Consider the following 18972-nt stretch of genomic DNA (forward strand, 5'->3'; position numbering starts at 1 on the left):
GGGCAGACCCCTCTGTAAAGCCTGCCTGCCCTCAAGCAGATCAACACTCCTGCCCAACTTGGCATCTGCAAACTTACTGAGGGTGCACCCGATCCCCTCATAAAGAACATTAGTAAAGATGTTTAACAGGACTTGCCCCAGTATTGAGCCCTGAGGAACACCACTTGTGACCATCCACATCCATGAATTTAACTCCATCCACCACCACTCTTTTGCCTTGGCCATCCAGCTGGTTTTCACCAAGTGAAGAGTACAGCTACCCAAGCCATGAGCAGCCAGTTTCTTCAGGAAAATGCTGTGGAAAATGGTGTACTTACATTTAGATGAAGTTGGTTAGTCCACTGACCAATTACTTTGTATTCTGTACTCTTGTTGGTGATTTGATACTGAAAAATATCATAGCGTCCAGGAGCATCTCCATTTTCATTGAAGATAACAGGTGTTCCAGCACTCCCTGAAAAAAAATTAAAAAGCAGTTAGGATAAATACCTTTAAAGCAGCTTTCCAGAAAACACATTTTGGAGGAAAAATACTGATTAGAGATTAAACAGGTTCTTCTTAATGCAAGGATAGTATGGTAATAAATCCAAAAACCTCTCAAAAAGAAAATGTGTGTTATTATCATCATCACAAAATCTACCCTATGAGTTAATTAAAACATTTTAAAATTACAGTCTTTTCCAGTCTTTTTGTTTGTTTTAACTGGTTTTTCATGTGTGTGTATTATAGAACATTAGGAAATTCTGTGATAAAACAGAAATGGAGAAACTAATTTTGTCTTGGGAAAGGGTACAATTTCACTTTAGGGTGTGAATACAGTGCAGGAGGCACAAAATAGCAATCTTGTAATGACTTCATAAAGAACTTTCCTATTAAGTACGAAAGTAAAATAAATACCATGAACATAGGAGCCAATGCTCATAAAAGACCTTGAGATACAAGTGTCTAAATCTGGTCATAGTTAATTTGATCAGTTTCTAGCACTGACGACCTGTGTAAAAGTGTTTTATCAAAATAAATTAAGGACAGCAGCTGTGCTTGTTGCTTTCCTTTATACGCAGCACTGCCTGACAGAAAGGGCCATTGCTGAAGCTGTCAAAAATTATAAATCGACACTCTGTTCTTACTTCGATCAACGAAATGTTCAAAGATTGAAAACTACATGTCCACCTTGGCAACCAGGCCAGCCAAATTAGAACACGTTTTGATGAATTCCCTCAAGGTTACATCAAGGATCTATACTCCTACAGAGACTTTTCAAAAACTACACAAAGAATGTCATTTTCACCCACTCCCCAAATCTATGTGTATAGATGAACTGTATTTATAGTTGAGGTTCATTGGACTCAAATTCAAATATGTTAAAGTTCTGTTTCAGTGACTGGAGGATGAAATTTCTCTTTAATGGGAAAAAAACACAAACCACCACAAAACCCACCCCCAGTGTTTTCACACGTCTCCATATGAACAATCAAGAAAAGGAGAATATCCAGTTCAGTGAATTCCTACAGTATAAGACTTGTTAATGTAGAACCTACAGGCACTAAATCCACTGTGAGTACTTTCCAGAGAATGCCAAAAGAAGTTTGAAATTCTGGGTAACATATCAAGCAGAATCTAGCAGCAGAAGTGGGAACAGCAGTCTACATACTGCAGGATTTCAGCAAAAGTACTTCTTGTCTGTCTGTCTGTCTCTCTCCCATGAAGAATTTTGTTCTCTGGTTTTGTATAGCAGCTTTCATACAAAATTGATACCCAGTGAAATAAACAGTACTTTGAGAGTGACAAGTGGCACACTAACTACTATGCCAATTTTAGAGTTCTGCCAGCAAAAGTCTGGCTGCAAAAATTAGATGTGAGCAACCATGGAAGAGGAGTCTCAAAAAATTATGAGTGAGAAAGAATTAAGACCCCTCTGAAGATTTAAGAGACTCCACACAAAATTTTGGAAAGCTCTTTATGCTTTGCTTCCAATTCATTTAACAGAATTGAAGGGCAAGAACAGAGCCAGTCTACAATCTCCCCAAGCAATGAAATTTTTCTTCACTGCTCAAATAGTGGGTTGATCCAATAAATTTCTTCCACCCAATAAACACATACTCAACTGTTGTTGATATGCAGGCATGGAGGTAACCTTCAAAATATTACTCTCAAGTAATGGTGGGATTCATCTTTCCATCCAGCAGCATGTAAAGAGTTCATGGAAAGAACAGTTATCTTTTACTAATGGATACAAAATGTCCTTTCTACCCTTTAAGAACAATGGGAATTGCAGATGCTCTTTTGCTCAGCATGTGAGCATATAATCTATTGCTGGTTTTACGGATATCATGTTGTGCTGGGTTTGGCTGGGATAGCGTTCATTTCTTCATAGTATCTAGGCTGGGGCTGTGCTTTGGATTTGCGCTGGAAGCAGTGTCGATGACGCAGGGATGTTTTCGTTACCGCCGAGCAGCGCTTGCACAGAGCCAAGGCCCTTTCTGCCTCTCACCCCACCCCACCAGCGGGTGGGCTGGGGGGGCACAGGGAGCTGGGAGGGGACACAGCTGGCACAGCTGGCCCCAGCTGACCAAAGGGATATGGCAGACCATAGGACATCACACTCAGCATATAAAGCTGGGTAATAAGAAGGAGGGGGGGGGGGGGGAGGATGACGACACATTTGACATTATGGCATTTGCCTTCCCAAGCAACTGTTATACCTGATGGAGCCCTGCTGTCCTGGGGATGGCTGAACACCTACCTACCTGTGGAAAGTGGTAAATGAATTCCTTGGTTTGCTTTGCTTGAGTGTGCAGCTTTTGTTTACCGATTAAACTGTCTTTATCTCAGCCCATGAGTTTTCTCACTCCTACCCTTCCAGTTCTCTCCCCCATCCCACTGCGAGGGAGTGAGCGAGTGGCTGCGTGGGGCTTAGCTGCCAGCTGGGGTTAAGCTGCAACACACATACAAAGACACAGACTAAGTACAGGCGGAACCATCCTTCTCTTTGATGCAGTAGTGTTCTCCGATAAAGCATAACAGCATCTCACACTGTGCGCCTCAGTTGACAGGAACATAGAATCCTGCTGAATTCAGCTGTCATTCCAACAGAGTCCAACAAGATCTTTCTCATATAGCAGAAGTTAAAACAGCCTTTGCCAAGTTAATAAAATTAAGCTTGTTAAAAGCTGGAATATTCACAGAAGATTCAGACCCCCAAACACTGGGAAGAACACGCTGTCCTTCTGTTGAACTGCAGATTTTAGAAACAGTCACAGTGCCTGCTGTAAAGTAAATTTGACTATGTTCTGGCAATGCTGCCATAGCCAGTAGATACTGTTAACAAGTAGTACCAGACCATTATTTTCATCTACGTCTTCTGTCTTATTACTTATATATGTCTTTTAGTTCATTATTGGTTTATGAAATGAAACATTTGATAGACCCAAAACAAGAAGGTGTACATGGCTGGATTGCACCAATAAACCATTAGCTACATAACCAGGAGAGCAAAACTTAAACACATTTGAAGAAAAAAATGGGGATTTTACCAGGGGTTCTCAGAATTATGACTACAGGATGGTAGCAGAAGCCTTGCAAGTATAAGGGCAGAGTGAAACTAGAGGCCTTAAGGCTATAAACAAATCACCAAGAGTTAATTTGTGTTCTTAAAAATAAGTTAATCTCATCTGAAGAAAAATATAACTTGGTGGATTATCTGGATCAACAGTTCATCTGAGAATGGATAGTCCACAAAATGCAAAGGTTTCCTAAGAAAATATACTATGTTGGTTAGTCCATCAAATTTAAGTGAATACTTCTGTAGAAAAACTGATTAACACTGTATAGAGATCAGCTAATTAAACCACATGGAGAAACATAGTAGCTGACCATAATTAATAGCAGATGTGGAGGCACATCTAGATTTAGTATATAACACTGTAACAAATGCCATTGTGTTGGACAAGTGCCTGTATTTTTTGCCAACCATATATGCAGAGCTGAGCACTTGACATCTGGTACTGCACTGCCATGTATGTTTTTACTGTATCATTACTATTGCAGGAAATTGCATCTTAGTTCTAGTTTAAGACACCGAGTGTTTAATTGCTCCACTTAATGGTTGTTGAAGACTGGCTGCTAAATCTAACAACGCACTGTGGAGGGAAAGTAATACAGAACACAACGCTGCCGTGAGGTAGTGAGCCCAGGTAATATAAATTCCAGCTCAGATAAAAAGATTTTGGGAAGCCACACTGAATAGTTCTTGGAATAGGGTATTTGCCTTAGAGAATGAATTTGTATATCCTCATCTAGGAACAACATTTATTGGGCATCACCATAAGAAAAATGTTACTTTTGCTTATGAAAGATATCTCGGTAATGCCGGTGCATTCTGTCACCTCAGAGAATACAAAGCAGCCCACATATTTTAAAATAATTTCACTGTTTTAGTACATTTTTTTTCATAATTTGTCATCAGTCGTGCAACAAGGTAATTAAAGAACAGTGAGGGAACTAAGCCTTTGGGCCCTTTCACATTTTATTTTCTGTGTGGTTATGTTGCCATACATAATTTTAACCCATTATTGACTCAGGTAATTGTATTCAATCTGTCACCATCTTAACTAATTTTTTAATATATTCTAGGTGACTTAAAGAGGAGTGCATGGCAGAATTTCAAGAATGCGTAATAAGCTTGGCTAACTATGGAAAATAATGTGTGCACCTTCATCATCTTCATCTTTCCTTTGTGCTAATTCTTTTTTTTTTTTTTTTTCCTAATATATAAATACAGTTACTAACTTCTTTTGGGAACTGATTCTGAAATGTCTTTTTGCTGAAGAATTCCAGGATACTTTTAGAAAGTTTTTTCTTTTTTTTTTTTCTTTTTTTTTCCTTTGTGATGTATAGCTGTAGACTGTTAAGTGGAAGGAAAATTTTGAATTTCACAATGAAGCATTGTCAAAAATTTTACAGACTTGTTTTGAAATCACACTTTCTTTGCAGTTAAAAGATAAAACAAAATAGGAAAATCATTTGATGTCCTCAAGCTCTAAAGGAAAGACAAACAGTTAAGTCTCATGGCTAGTATAGGCCAAAAGTGTCGATTTTTCTTTACAGGATCTATTTAACAAAAAAGGGATTAGATACAGTGAGAAATGCATGCAGGGAGATCCCCATCCATCCATTCTTGTACTCCTTCAAAGACATCACAGCACGAAGCAATTACGTTGCCCTGACAGCAGAGCTATGGCTATGTCCAGTGATGTGGTTCATAATATGGACAAAGAAATACTGGGCTGTACATCTGAACTGGTGTCTTGAGGTTTTCAGGTCATAAACATAAACATCTGTCTACTGCTGGATACCCTCTTAACAGCCATCTATACTGTAAGTATGATGTCACCTAAAAGCTTCAGAGTCGTTGCTGTATTGTATACCAAGTCCTTTAGATTTTTTTTTTAAGCTCTGAATGGCTGGTAAATAGATCCTGCTTCAAAATCACTCCAAAATCAGATTAAATAGATACTCTTCTATAAACCCTATAAAAGTATGCTTTATAGAATAGTTGTTACCATTCGTTTGAAGACAATCCATATTCACAGCACAAAATAATGTTACATTTTATTAAGCCTAAGGACACGTTCACTTATTGCAGATATAAAGTAATAATCTGGTACTGAACAAAATTCCTCCTCCTCCTTCCCAGTTTACAGCCAGCAGCATTAAACAGCTCTGGGTGTTAAACTAGCACATTAGCTAAACATTACTGAAGCAATGTAACTGTGACCTCAGCTGTTTATGATCCTTTCAAAATGCAGCTTAAACTACCCAGAAACATCATTTAGAGAAGGAAAAAAGTGAAATGCATGAGATTTCTAATTCAATATCAAGTAAGTAATGGATCATTTTGGATTTTTAATGTCTTACATTCATGTCAAGGACTCTTTCTGATTAACAACTGTTTTATGACAGGTCCCTTGTGCACTGAACCTGAAAATTTAAAGTCTTCTAAAGAAATCCCTACGTGTGTACCTTGATATTCTTAAGATGCTGCTCAGCAACTACCTTAACCTGCATGTGCTTGCCTTAACAAGTTACATTTCACATGAATCTAAGATGTCCTCATTCCTAACGTAAACTGCAATCTTAGTTTCTTGTGAGGTTAAGGGCCCCTGTGATGCCCAGATGCCTTCCAAAGAACTACTTCTTTTTACATCTCAGGTAGCGGAAAAGAAGTGGAATGACTGGGAAACCCTGTGTTCACGGGTAGTAGTGCCCAACTGCATATTGAAGTGATTTATCTGTAACAGTTCCTGAATTAAGAATAGTGGTGACCCTTATTAAATAATAATAATAATAATTAATCCACTAAATTAAATCAACAGCCTTGGATTTTTCTTGTATGAAAACCTTTAATAAAAATGTACTTATTACAAGGTACTGCTACTTCAGTGCCTTGACAAAAGTGTAGAAAAGTGGTTGCGCTGGTAAGTCTCACAACTGCCATTTACAGAATTTTCCAACTTTAGTGGAAGTAATATCATTACAAAGCTTGACACCAGATACAATTCTCTTATTTCATCAGATTTCAGTGTCCTGATACTAATTCAATTTTTTAAACTGAAATGAAAATTACTTAAGCCTTCATCCTTTGAGCTGTTCCTCATAGGCTGTTTTACCTGTTATGAATCCTAATGCAGCCAGCATGGATTCAAGGGTATATTTAGGTGAATGGAAGTCAAGCAGTTTACTGTACACTATATTACAGTTAACTGTTATGTATGAAAAATTTCAGAGTGCACCATCTGTTAGAATTTGGCTTTACTGGAAGACTCCTCAGATTTATAGGATCAACCCTTATTCCATTAATTTATATGATTAGTTTTACATGCTAGAGTTGGGGGTTCAGATTTTTTTTAATTAACATTTCTTTTTAATTAGCATTTCATTTTAATTAGCCATTAAAAGGAAAATTTCACAGAGATGTACATGCATTAAATTGTTTTCCTTGAAGCAGAAAGAGGGAGAGTAACCATTTGAACTTTCAGTACTGTGAATTCCCAGAGAAGAATGCATTTGTAGAATTAAACAAGAAATTTGTCACTGGTAAGTATTTTAATGAGAGAAATTAAATAGAAGGTTGTTGAATAAATAGAAAAATAAATAGAAAGAGTAAATATAAGCTGTTTGAACATTTAATACTTGGGGGGGGGGGGGGGGGGGGATGCCAGAAAATCATAAACAACTACTCAGAACTAACAGAACTTAATTTGTGAATGTTAGTCTGGCACACAGAGAAGGAATACACACTGTATGTGTATATATACACTATGTAAGGTTTGTCAGAAACGAAGCCATTATCTGCTCAGTCTCCATACAGCAGACATTTTCAAACAAGCAGTGCGATTACTAAAATACCCAATGATGACTGTCTTCTATTTTCCTAAATTTATCTTATTACTAAAATACCCAATGATATTGTCATCTATTCAACACCTGAAAAGACTTCTCTTTACGCTTACCCTAAATGCTTCAGTTCAAGATTAGGACAATAAAGCAGGATTTCATCCAGTTGTTGTAAACACAGGTGCTTACTGACTTTTTAAATATCCTAAGATACTGGACACATCCACAAAGATATGTAAAATATGCATAAGACAGAGAACCTGTGCCTTTCTGAGGCAGCAGCTGGAGGCCAGATGGATACCCTGGAGTATCTGGAATGGCATTCAATGCCCGTGTTTAGACAATTTATCTTTCTTACCATGGGGCAAATTCTGGCTATTCATGTATGAGTGCACAAAACAGAACCAAAGAGAAACCGAAAGTGCTACAGGAAATGAATTATATACAAATGTGGGACATATGTGATATAAATTATAGTGGTACCCACTACAAGGCTCATAGAGAAAGTAAAAAAAAAAAAATAGTATTAGTATAAACTGATATAAATCAATTCCAGGTCAGGCAGTACAACTTTAAATTATTGAAGTTGATGGACAAGAACTTTAGTGGTAATTCTATAGAGACAGATATAATTTATTTGATGTCTTGGTCCTCAGCACAGTGAATGATTGAAAATGTGTACTTCTGTGAAAGGAACAGTTCATTCCACCCCTGCATGAGAACATCAGTCAGGGAGAGTATCATGAGGACATTGTATTTAAAATAACAAATAACTAGTAGTACTTTTTTCATTCCTGAATGTATTAGAACTTTTTGCCACAACAAGCAGAGAGAGATGATGTGTCATAAAACTTACCCTAAAAAAAATAAAATTTGAAGATGTGACTGAGCTGTTACAGCCAACAGTATAGGTATATTAAACAGCAATTTGCTGCATCATTCATTAGTGTGTCTATCAGTGTTTATTAAAAGTAGTGATATAGGTGCAATGCTGTTTCATCCAGTTCTTCACCTACTAATTGCAAGAATATATAGGAGAAAAATTCTATATTTAGTTTGTTCCCTGCATTTTCACCCCAGGCACCTGCTGTTGGTCACTCTCAGCAAGTGTACTGCACTGCTCCAGAATACAAAAGGACAGAACTCTTAACTCCCCTCTTTACAGCACCTTGAGTCTACTAAGAGATGACAAGTAACCTGTAATACAACAGCATCACAGATCAAACTTCATATTTTGCAGGATAAAGAATCAAAATTGCTAGGCACTGGTCCTGCTACGGTGACATAGTATCGTGGAAGCAGTTTTCTATTTCCCAGCCTGGGCTTATCCTGTTCTCTGCACAGTGAGGCTGTGCCTCTGCCTTCACCTCTCCTCCCAGAGGTAGGGCAGTACTATGTGAATGACTTTCCCTACTCCAGGGCTAAATGGGAGGGGTGGGAGTTGTCGATGAGCTTCTTCACAGGTAGGTGCTAAAGCAAGATTGGAATTAGCACTGAGGCATTGGCAGAAACACCCGACAGTCCTAGGAAAGGAGTGTGAAGGAGGAGGTTGTGATGGGGTAGGAACTACTGAGGAAAAGAAAAAGAGCCCCATTTGGATCTCCGCTGCCGCCTTAGCTTTGTTCCTTTCACCTCTGGAAAAGGGACAGCCCTGGTCACACAATGACGTCAGAGTAGATAGGGAGAGGGATTCCCTACACATAGCCCAAAACCTCAGTGCTGCTAGCATACTTGAAAGAATTCAACCTGTTTTTATTCTGTACTCTGAAAATCCATAGAGACAAATTTATTTTAAAATCTAAGGCATACATTGTGTGCCAGAGAAGATTGGTTCAGTTCTGCAGTTGAAGAACCCTGTAAGTCAAAGCCAACAGGCTCTGGGAACAGATATTGTATGCAATGGAGACACATAACTCAATCCTTTAAAAATCGACACGTAACATAAAATTCAACTGCAAGATACATACTACTCTAGTAACATACTAAAATAGTAGCAAGGTGGTATGACATTACTACAAGCTAACAGCTTGTACTGGAAGAGGAAGTTGCAAGAGGGTGGTTAGGATTTGGGGGTAACAACTATACAAAAGGTGTAAACAAATGCATAAAATTTTGTTAGCGCGATACTATAGACCAGATAGTAAAAAACGTTCTTGGGTGGAAAATGTTCATTTTAATGTTATGAAGTATAAGTTAATATTTTTTTTTAAATGTTGTGGTTAGCTTTTCTTTGTAAATGTATTTTGCAGCACCAGTAGCAGCAAGCACATTTCTTGTAGTCCCTCTGAGAAGCGTTCATAGTTATGATTTTCCACAAGAAAAAAAAAAAAAAAGAAAAGAAGGTAGCTTACACATATCCTGGGAAGTAAGTGGGAGTGAAAGTGTGAGGAATCTTTACCAAAAATATAACCGCAAGTAATGACTTGTTTCAGTATTGCCAAAATGAATACACTTCAAGTAGACATGCATTTCTCTACAGAATCACGATCACCTCCAGTCATCAGCAACACAACCACACAATAGAAGCCCAGCTTAAAAGGGTCTTCATATCATTTATTTCCATTCTTATGATTTTACAGGCAAAAAAACCTCTTCCAAGAATCTGTAGCTATATAGCGTCATTGGAGGAGATCAGAATTTGAGGACATCCAGGAGTGTCCGAGAACTTCTGCATTAGCATTTTTTTGTTACCTAAAACTCTAATTAATGCGTTCCTAGGAAGCACAGAGCAATTCCCACCTGACCATAAATCTGGCCATCAGCTTACCCCATGGTACACAAGGACCCACCAAGACTTATGTGAGAACATATGTCCTGAAGAGTTTGGATGCACCCTGCTTGCACCTGTCTTCAGCAGTAACCAGTCTCCAATGCTTGGTGAGATACTGAGGACTGTCCTTATCCTACCTTTTCCATTTCGCCTGCTTTGTGACATCATTTGGAGAGGCTGGTGTGGCGCTTCACAGTCACCCACCCCCTTTTTTTGTTGTTGTTACTAGCACCAGAAAGACGTACTTATTTCAGCACTACTAAACTCTCTCACTGAATACACAGTACTGCCACTGGAGTCATCTGCCAGTCTATGGGTATTATCTAGGCAGGTCCTACCTAGGACACTGTGCATTGTATGAGAAAAAAAAACACTGTTCCCTTCCTAGATTAATGTTCATACATCATTCTACAGCAGTGGTCCTATTAAACAATAGATACAGGTATAAATATTCTTTTTGTTTTCTCTCTCTCTCTCTTTCTCTTTATTATTTTAATCTTTACAAGAATTCCAGCCCAACTTCTGTGTGAAATTCTTGTTTTATTAGTCTCCTCCATTTTTGCTTTGGTGATTAGCTTATTTCCTCTGGAAGAAGCACTGGTGCTCAGTTCTACTAAAGGGTACATTTACAGCATGTTTTCTACTATGCTTCTCACTTTTGGCACTCAGAAACTTTTCAGGTAAGAGTCTATCAAGCTGACAATTGACAGAGTGTCTTCCAGATGATACCAGACTTTTCTCATCAGCTTGCACTTACTGAATATGGGAAGGCAGAGATGAGTTACAGCTCTCCCACTTCAGACTCCAGTCTGAGCATTTACTTCAGGCCAGGATGAAAATGTGCCAAGCAGACACATACACATCCCTGCAGATTTTGGAAGTCAAAAAACATTAAGACAAAGCATTTCAGATAAAGGAACAACTTCAGTAAATATCAGTAACTTGCAAGTGCCTGTACAGCCTCAGAAAGAAAGATTTCTTCCCTTTCCACTCCAGAACAATACCTCTGGTACTGAATGATGTGAGAGTAAGGAGATGTGGAGCTAAGTGACAACCTTGCCCAAATGGAGGTGGGGGTCATATAAGGAAGTGGATCAAAGAGATCCACACATTACTACAGGAATTAACACACACACTGCAATGTTCAAGAACTGGTTAAACTGCAAGGGATGTCTGCAGGAAAAGAGTATCAGAAGAACCATCTCTAATTCCAGTTGCTGTTGTGCAGAAGTTTGGGGAGTTTGTTCAGCTTCTGAAGCACCTCCTTTGTACTAATAGATTCCCTGAGGTCGACGGGAGACAAATAAAAGTGCTTTGCCAGAGGTGATAGCTGCCTAGGGGGCAAGACAGCACCCTGGTGAGGAAAGGTAGACTACCATCTCCAGAGTAATTGTTAAAACGACATCATAACGAGAAAGAGGGTAAATGGCCCTGCTAACAGGCATCATCCCCAGCACAGGGACTTCTGTCCCAACTCCAGCAGAGCTTTTATTTGTGATTCTGCTCCTCTGCTTCTCTTCTCTTGAAGTCTTAACCTGATGAGCTCTCTGTTCAGCAAAGAAGGGCTTTATATGCAGTTGTGTGCCAAGGTCACTACCTGTGCTGAAGATGATGGCTGGTTTGACACAGCTTCTGTCATCCGCTTCTTTAGCACCGGGATATTTTTAAATATAAAGAAAAAACTTGGAATCAGAGGACAAAGGTAGTAGTCACTCCCTTAGCTAACCTAGACCCCAGTCACAGTTCTCAGGCACCAAAACATGATTCATCATGTTACATGTTCAACATGTAACAATTGTGGGATTTCATGTCTAACCTTTCATTCTTTTTCCAGAAACTATATATTTCTAGAATAAAAATTAACAGAAAACAAACAAAAAAAAAAAAAAAAAGAAAAACATTGTCACCTAATCATAGTTGAAACAATGAATTACGAAGAAAATGAAGGAACTAAGCAATTTCCCATTTAAGGCTTATGCAAAGTGTAGTTGATTTATCAAAAACTAAACCCACCCTCAATACAAACCCACAGCCAAAAGCCATGAACTATGATAATGTTCTGAAAGCACACAGACAATTTAAGATTTCTCAAACAAGACACATCTGCATCCTCAACTCTGTCTCCTTGGGATTGTCATTATGACACAGACATTAGTCCATTAACATTTAGTTAGACATCTGAAACATAAATGTCTTTTTCTTCTCTATCTATCCCAACTGCACTTAACCTTTTCCTTCACATGCAGCTTAGTGTGACCAATGTACTATCAGTCATCCGTGAGGCTGGTTCATCTGGCTGACCAAGATCCTATTTGGCATTAAGCTATTTCCTGTTGTTTCCCGAGTGCAATGAAATATGTGATAATTAAAATAATTAAGCGGGTTAAAAGTATATCAGGGAATTTCCTAATGTTGATTTCTGTCAGTTGACAGGGATTACCAAAGTCCTTCCTTCCAGTGCTTCAGCTGAGGCTTTAACTCTGATGTTTAGAAAGGACACAGCTCCAAAAAGGAACTGTTAAATAACCATAACCCATTCTGTAGCTAGATTTATTTCGTCCAGTCTACATTAGAAATAAACTAACTCACACAAACAACCATGCACACATATGCACACACAGAAGAAATTCAGGTCATGCTTCAATTACCACAAAAAATTTGGAGAGAGGCATCAAGCTGAGATGCCTATGTCTGAATAACCACTTTAGATTTTCCAAAGTATCCAGGGTAATGTTATTACAGCCTCATGATCTTGTCATGTCTTATTGTTTGATGTTTCTAGAATGCAAAACAGTCTAATACAATTCACAACAAATTCTACGTTATTCATTAAAGTATTACCTTGTACCAAAAAGAGGGAGCAGACTACAGAGCAGTTATTGAGAAGTCTGATGTACTGCAACAAGGAAAAAATGCTTGAAATTTCTGAGTTCTTCAGCTCTGCATGGCAATAAGCAATGCACTGAAGTCAAAAGATAACAAATAATTTATGGGGGTTTATTATCTCGTTTCTTTGAAATTCCAGCAACCATTAGTGAGTAACTGGTGGCCAGTGAAAATTTACCCTGTTGCCAAGGTTATTTCAGGTAATTGTGCTGTTCATCTCCAAAGACATAAAACAATATTAATGCTATACCTATAAAACACTTAATAAGTAATTTTAATTTACAATGTTTTAGAAGCAGTTTGTGGGTCACAGCCTTACTGAAGAACTGACTTAATTTTAGAAGTGAAGCCATTTAACACACCTATAGCCTATATACTCGCTTCCATGCTTCCCACTTTTTAAAGACCCTACTTTAGAGATCGTACTGACCTTCCAGATCAGTCCAGGGAATCTTTCAGTACTAACTTTTCAGAAACTTATATATCAATGTCTATACTAATGTTATGCCTTTATGGATGTTGTAAAAGAGTATAACTGGGGTTTTTTCCACTGACTCTTTTGCCGAGGATAAAAGATTACTCTTCTCTTTACATGGAGCATATTAGAAGCTGCTGATATCCAGGGAAGTAATTTACTTTTATTGAAGACAAATGAGCACATTTTTTTTTATACAGAATAACAAATCTATATGAGAGGAACAATATATTCTCTGAATAGCTGATCTCCCCGTTCAAGGAGACTGATGAAGAGTGTACTTCATTAACACATTTTTACAGTTACAGTTCTGTATTAATGTTAGTGAATTACACAGGCTGTATTTTTAATGCAGGAAAGCTTGAGACTGTACATCTCAATCTTGTCTACTGCTATGAGAAATTCACATTTCAAAAATTAGAAGTAAAAATATTGACAGCTAATATTTTCAGTATTACTTAAATTTTATAACTAATCTAACAAAACTTTTTGGATCCCAGATACTAGATTCAAGCCTTCCTTTTTAGCTTTCTTTAAAAAGTTCTGAATCCTCAGGGCCACAGAGAAAACTTTTCACATACAGCCAAACCGCTATTCAAAAACCAGATGGCACAAAAGAATTGCTCCAAGAGTATTTTTAATCTTAGAATTTTCAGGCTTCTTTGGGGGCCTGACTCAAGACATCTGAGCTCATGGTATTAGAATCCTTTCTTATAGTAAGTGACATAATGAAAAAACGTTAACAGTAGACATCCGTCAAAACTTTGCATGATCTCCCCTACATAACTAAAATATGTAGTAACTATTAGACATTCATTCAGCAATGCTGACTTCTTCCTTCAGTATTATAAGGAAGTCATAAACTCTGTTTAACTACTTACTTAAATCAGGTTTGCAACGATTTGCATTATGGAAACAAGATAGTTTTTAAAAAAATACAAAAGAGAAAGATTTTATAAATGTGACTCAAAGTTGCTGAGTCAGATAAAACCAAAAATCCACTTTTTTATTATTATTATTATTTTTGCCACAGTTTTCAAAGCTTTTAATAGTTAATATGCTGGGTTTAAATACTAAAAAAAGATACTATTTTCATAGTTGGGCAACCAAAACAGATACCATTCTTCTCTCAACTCATACTCAACCATAGTAATGGCACTGTCCTGATTACCTGCTTATCACAAAGGGTATTTTTTATCTGATTTAAACATCAGTCGGCCTACCAGAAGCAGAGATCTGTTGAATTGCCTACAGATGAAGTCACACATCTTCAGCTGGCAAAAGGGATACCTGGCAAGAGCACTGAACCTAGCAATATTGGGCTGAAAAAAAGATACACTTGCATGCACACACGCACACACAACAAAAATAAGAGCATCTTGCTCCTGGTGCTGTTCAGCATGTGTGAAACAGGCTTTTAGGACTAACATACTTGGAGAAAGTGTTAATTGGGTTATCAAATTAATCTGATTATGCCCAGGTGTCCAAAATCTAAGACTACAACATTTAAAAAGTAATTCATAATGGAAAGTTTAATGCAGTTATTGGAATTCATATAGCTGCAGATTCTCTCAACTGCTTAAAGCAAGCAAAGTTGTCCCAGCTGTCCAAAGCCTTGTGAAGTCTCTAATAATAGCCACAGATTACAACATTGTGTACTTACTTATCATCATGCCCAAGATTTTTAAGTATGTCAGTAAATCTAGTGTTTTCACTGACAACTTTGAAGCAATATGAAGATTTAGCTGCTATCATGAAGTATTTCAAAGACCACATAAAAAAAACCAACCTAATTTGCCAATTGTAGCTCTACCTTCGTAAAATAATTTGATCATTCTTGCAGGTGGTTAGAGGAAATGCTGTACTATTTTTTATTGCACGCAGTACTTGCAACAGATACGTTGCAGACATAAACTGGAAAAAGTCTTGTATAGATTTAATTTCCTTTTGCTATTTCCGTCTAAAAAGTTGGCCTTCTGTACCCTGTAAGTGTTAAAATCAATATTTGCCTCTGCAGCGTTCAGACCAGAACAAATCCCCTTACAAAAAGACAGCAAAAGTTTTGGTCTAAATTTTGATGCCATTTAAAAGACAATAAAACCAAAATGTGATAGTGGGCATCTTTGCTTACCATAACCTGAGTAAGTGCAATGGGACACAGCCTGTGCTAATTATCACAACTTGCACAAACTTCAGTCACATTTGCATCCATGAATCTATAGGTAGTGTTAAGCCCAAAAAGCCAAAGATTTTTTGATCCTATTGTGTAAACTTCAGCTAACACTATACATGGCCAGTATTTGAGGCTTTTAATCACATTATCTGATTTCATAAAAAGATTATTTACAGACTAATTCCGTCCCAAATCTTTACAAGAACAAGATTTTAGATGTTGATTTTGCAGAAACAGCCAGAGTTAGAAAAGATCCTTCAAGGAAGGATCCTACCCAGAGAAAGAATACTGTATTGCTACCACAGCCTGTCAGATTTCAGCTGCTTTCTTTTACGGTAAAACTCCATCAGTTCACCCCACTCAAATATTTCTGCTTTCCATGCCTATATCACATAACCTTAGAAAAATTGTTTTATCACCCATCAAAATCCCAATAAAATAAGAGAAACAAAAAGGTGTTTCCTATTCAGGGAAATATCACACCCTCTTCTCAGACTCTTAAACTGGTATTCCCCCTGCAGTTATATGGAGCCTTTTGAGATTTGTTCCTTTTAAGGATCAGCTTGATTATATGAAGCACGTAGTTGCAATCTTAGTAACCTAAATAAGTAAGTAATGCACATACAATCCTGTTTTCTTGAAACACATCTGGCCTTTTTGCTCTTTCTACAGCCCAGGGAAGTCTTAGTTCATATTTATAACTGATTGTCCCAACACATCCAGGCAGGAAAGACTGCAGGAAGGTAACCCCCGAGCTACTCCGGAGAAACCAGCACACCCACACAGTACAGCGCGCTGTACCTCAGCAGCACAACTTCCACAACCAGCCCGAATTTGTCAGTACCATGCTGGGTCAGGTTCAGCAGACCCCACGTTGCAACGCTGGTGTAGCACCTTTCCTCTGTACAGGCTGTGATACATCCCTACAGCCTTTGTACTCTTCCCTTTCTTTACCAAACACCTAAACCCCCCTCTCCACCTCGTGAAACCAGAGGGTGCTAGCCAGGACCTTCACCATACACTGGGTACCATCTGAACCGCTATGGCTGTACAGTTCGTTAGTTGGAACTATGTCCTTCAGTAGAAATTTCACTCTTTAAAGACATTTTAGTGACACATTTGTTGAATGAAAAGGTCTAGTAAAACAGTTTTAATTAGTTCTTGACTGGCTAATCTGATTGAAAACATCTTATAATAATACTCCATGTTATTATAGAAACTGCTGACTTCTTTTCTCCTCTCACATCCCTGGCTGAAAATATACTCTCAAAGCCCATCATTACCTCTCATTAAAGAAATTAATTGTAGAAAAGCATAGGCCAAATGGAATAAAAGAGCGTGTGTGTGTGTAAATAAATATTTATTTATTTTTTTTGCCCAAAAAGTCCGATATGCAGTCTCTTCACTGTTTCCTCAACTCCTCAAATCAAGTACCTGAAGCTAGGTGGGAAAGAAAGGCAGATTTGACTCTTAAAGAGGATACCTTTGAAAAGTTGCCCATACAAGTTTTATTTTAGAAAAGGATGTCCAGGTGTCCTGACAGGCAACTCCAGGACAGGAGTTAACTTCAGCAGCGCAGCACATTGACACCTTGCTAGTTGTTCATGACTACGTTTTCACTTGGATGTTAACAGTTGCAACTTGTGTATGTAGCTTTAGCAAGGATTAAACTTTCTGAGTAAAATTTACTTGGTCACAGCTATGTACTGTCCTGCTTTGATATTCAGCTGATTATGTGCAGAAGGTACAGCATAGCAAAACAGAAGCAGCTGGTCACTTCATGGCTCACCATGTGTGTGTGGCTTGTTCCCAACGCAGTTACTATCACAGCATCCTTACCATCCTTGACCCTGAGCCTGCTAAAATTTCCTGTACGGTTACCTGAAAGACTTTAAAGTAGTTGGGCCCCTGCCAACTCTAAAAATGTTACAATACAGCTCTAAAGCAAAGATTTAATCATCCAGCAAGACCTCTGGCTATGGTACCATGATCATAGTTAGTGCCAGTAAGTAAATAAAAACTGGTGCCTGTGAGCCCTAGGGAAAGGTATTCTGTGCACACCACACAAGTTAACCAGTTAGTTCTTCTGCTTCTGTAACTGATAATGCCACAGATATTGCTACTTATCTGACAGCTTGTAGTCAGCAAAATTCCAAATCTCATGGTGCATTTTCACCTTCACTCTGATATCTGAAAGCATCATACGCAGTTCTGCAGGGTTTACAGATTTCCTTGCAATCAGTGTGAATTCTACAGATGTACAGGTGCCAGGCTGGGAATTTCCACCTCTCTTTTCGTAATCAGAATATATGCATCCACACACCAAGGTTCAGCTGGAGTGGTCTCACCTGATGAATATGCAAGATATTCCCTCATATACGTTGGATGATATTTCACATTTTTCCTTCTGTTTCCTTTTTTTCACTCTCTCACTATGACATGCTGTATTTAAGATTATAAAATCCTGTTCTGATCATTGTTCCTTTTATGCTTTGCTATAATTTCTTGGTTTTTTTCTTTGGGTCTCCACCAGAAGAACAAAATCATGTAATGGGGTAGAGTTCAGCTTTGTAGACAGTTCTGGAATAAACACAGGTCCAAAACCAGGTAATCACCAGATTAATGAGTTGGTTTCTTGAGAAACATTCTTCTGAAATTCATGCACCTAAACTGATTTCCACTAGTTGATAATCTGATGGACTCATTTAAATGAATGAGGAATGATGTTTCATTGAACAAAGCAAAGATACTAATTTCTGATAGTCACTCGTGACCCTTTTAAAGATCTGTCCAGGAAACAATTTATTCACAGTGTCATATTTACAGCTTGTGTCCAGATGTTGAACTATTAAAGCAAAGTTAAAAACAAAAAGAAAGACAAAACCCTCTTCTACTTTGCAAAAAAGGCACTAATATTTGCCAGGTCATTGAGAAAATTTTCTTTGCAGATATAATCCACCATAATAAAAAGGCTTCAGACTTTTCTATACAGGCTCCCTACAGTGACAATAAGCTCTATAAGAGATCTTCATTTGCTTTAGTCAAGCTATGCATGAGAGAGAAAATCCACCTGTACACCATCTGTTCCAGGATTAAGAATGTGAGGTAATGAACAACATTTAGAAGAGCAGGATAATGATTCAAAACATCACAAAGAGAGCATCACACTATCCATCTAAATCTATGATGATGATTTCCTAATACAGTGACCTAAATCTAGGCAGTGATACATGGGATTATATGAAAACACAGTCTTTACCTCCTGCACTAATA

General features: G+C 37.9%; 1 protein-coding gene across 10 annotated transcripts in view; it reads right to left on the minus strand.

Annotated features, from left to right (window-relative positions):
* The window catches only part of GRM8 (glutamate metabotropic receptor 8), a 394972-nt gene that overhangs the window by 92280 nt on the left and 283720 nt on the right, over positions 1 to 18972 (minus strand). For all 10 annotated transcript variants that reach the window (XM_080393919.1, XM_080393910.1, XM_080393920.1 and 7 more), the window contains one exon: positions 318 to 454. In XM_080393919.1, the coding sequence (XP_080250045.1) occupies positions 318 to 454 (137 nt within the window). The remainder of the gene's footprint in view (positions 1 to 317; positions 455 to 18972) is intronic.

Source organism: Falco punctatus, assembly GCF_963210335.1.
Source record: "Falco punctatus genome assembly, chromosome: 6".
Lineage (NCBI taxonomy): Eukaryota > Metazoa > Chordata > Aves > Falconiformes > Falconidae > Falco > Falco punctatus.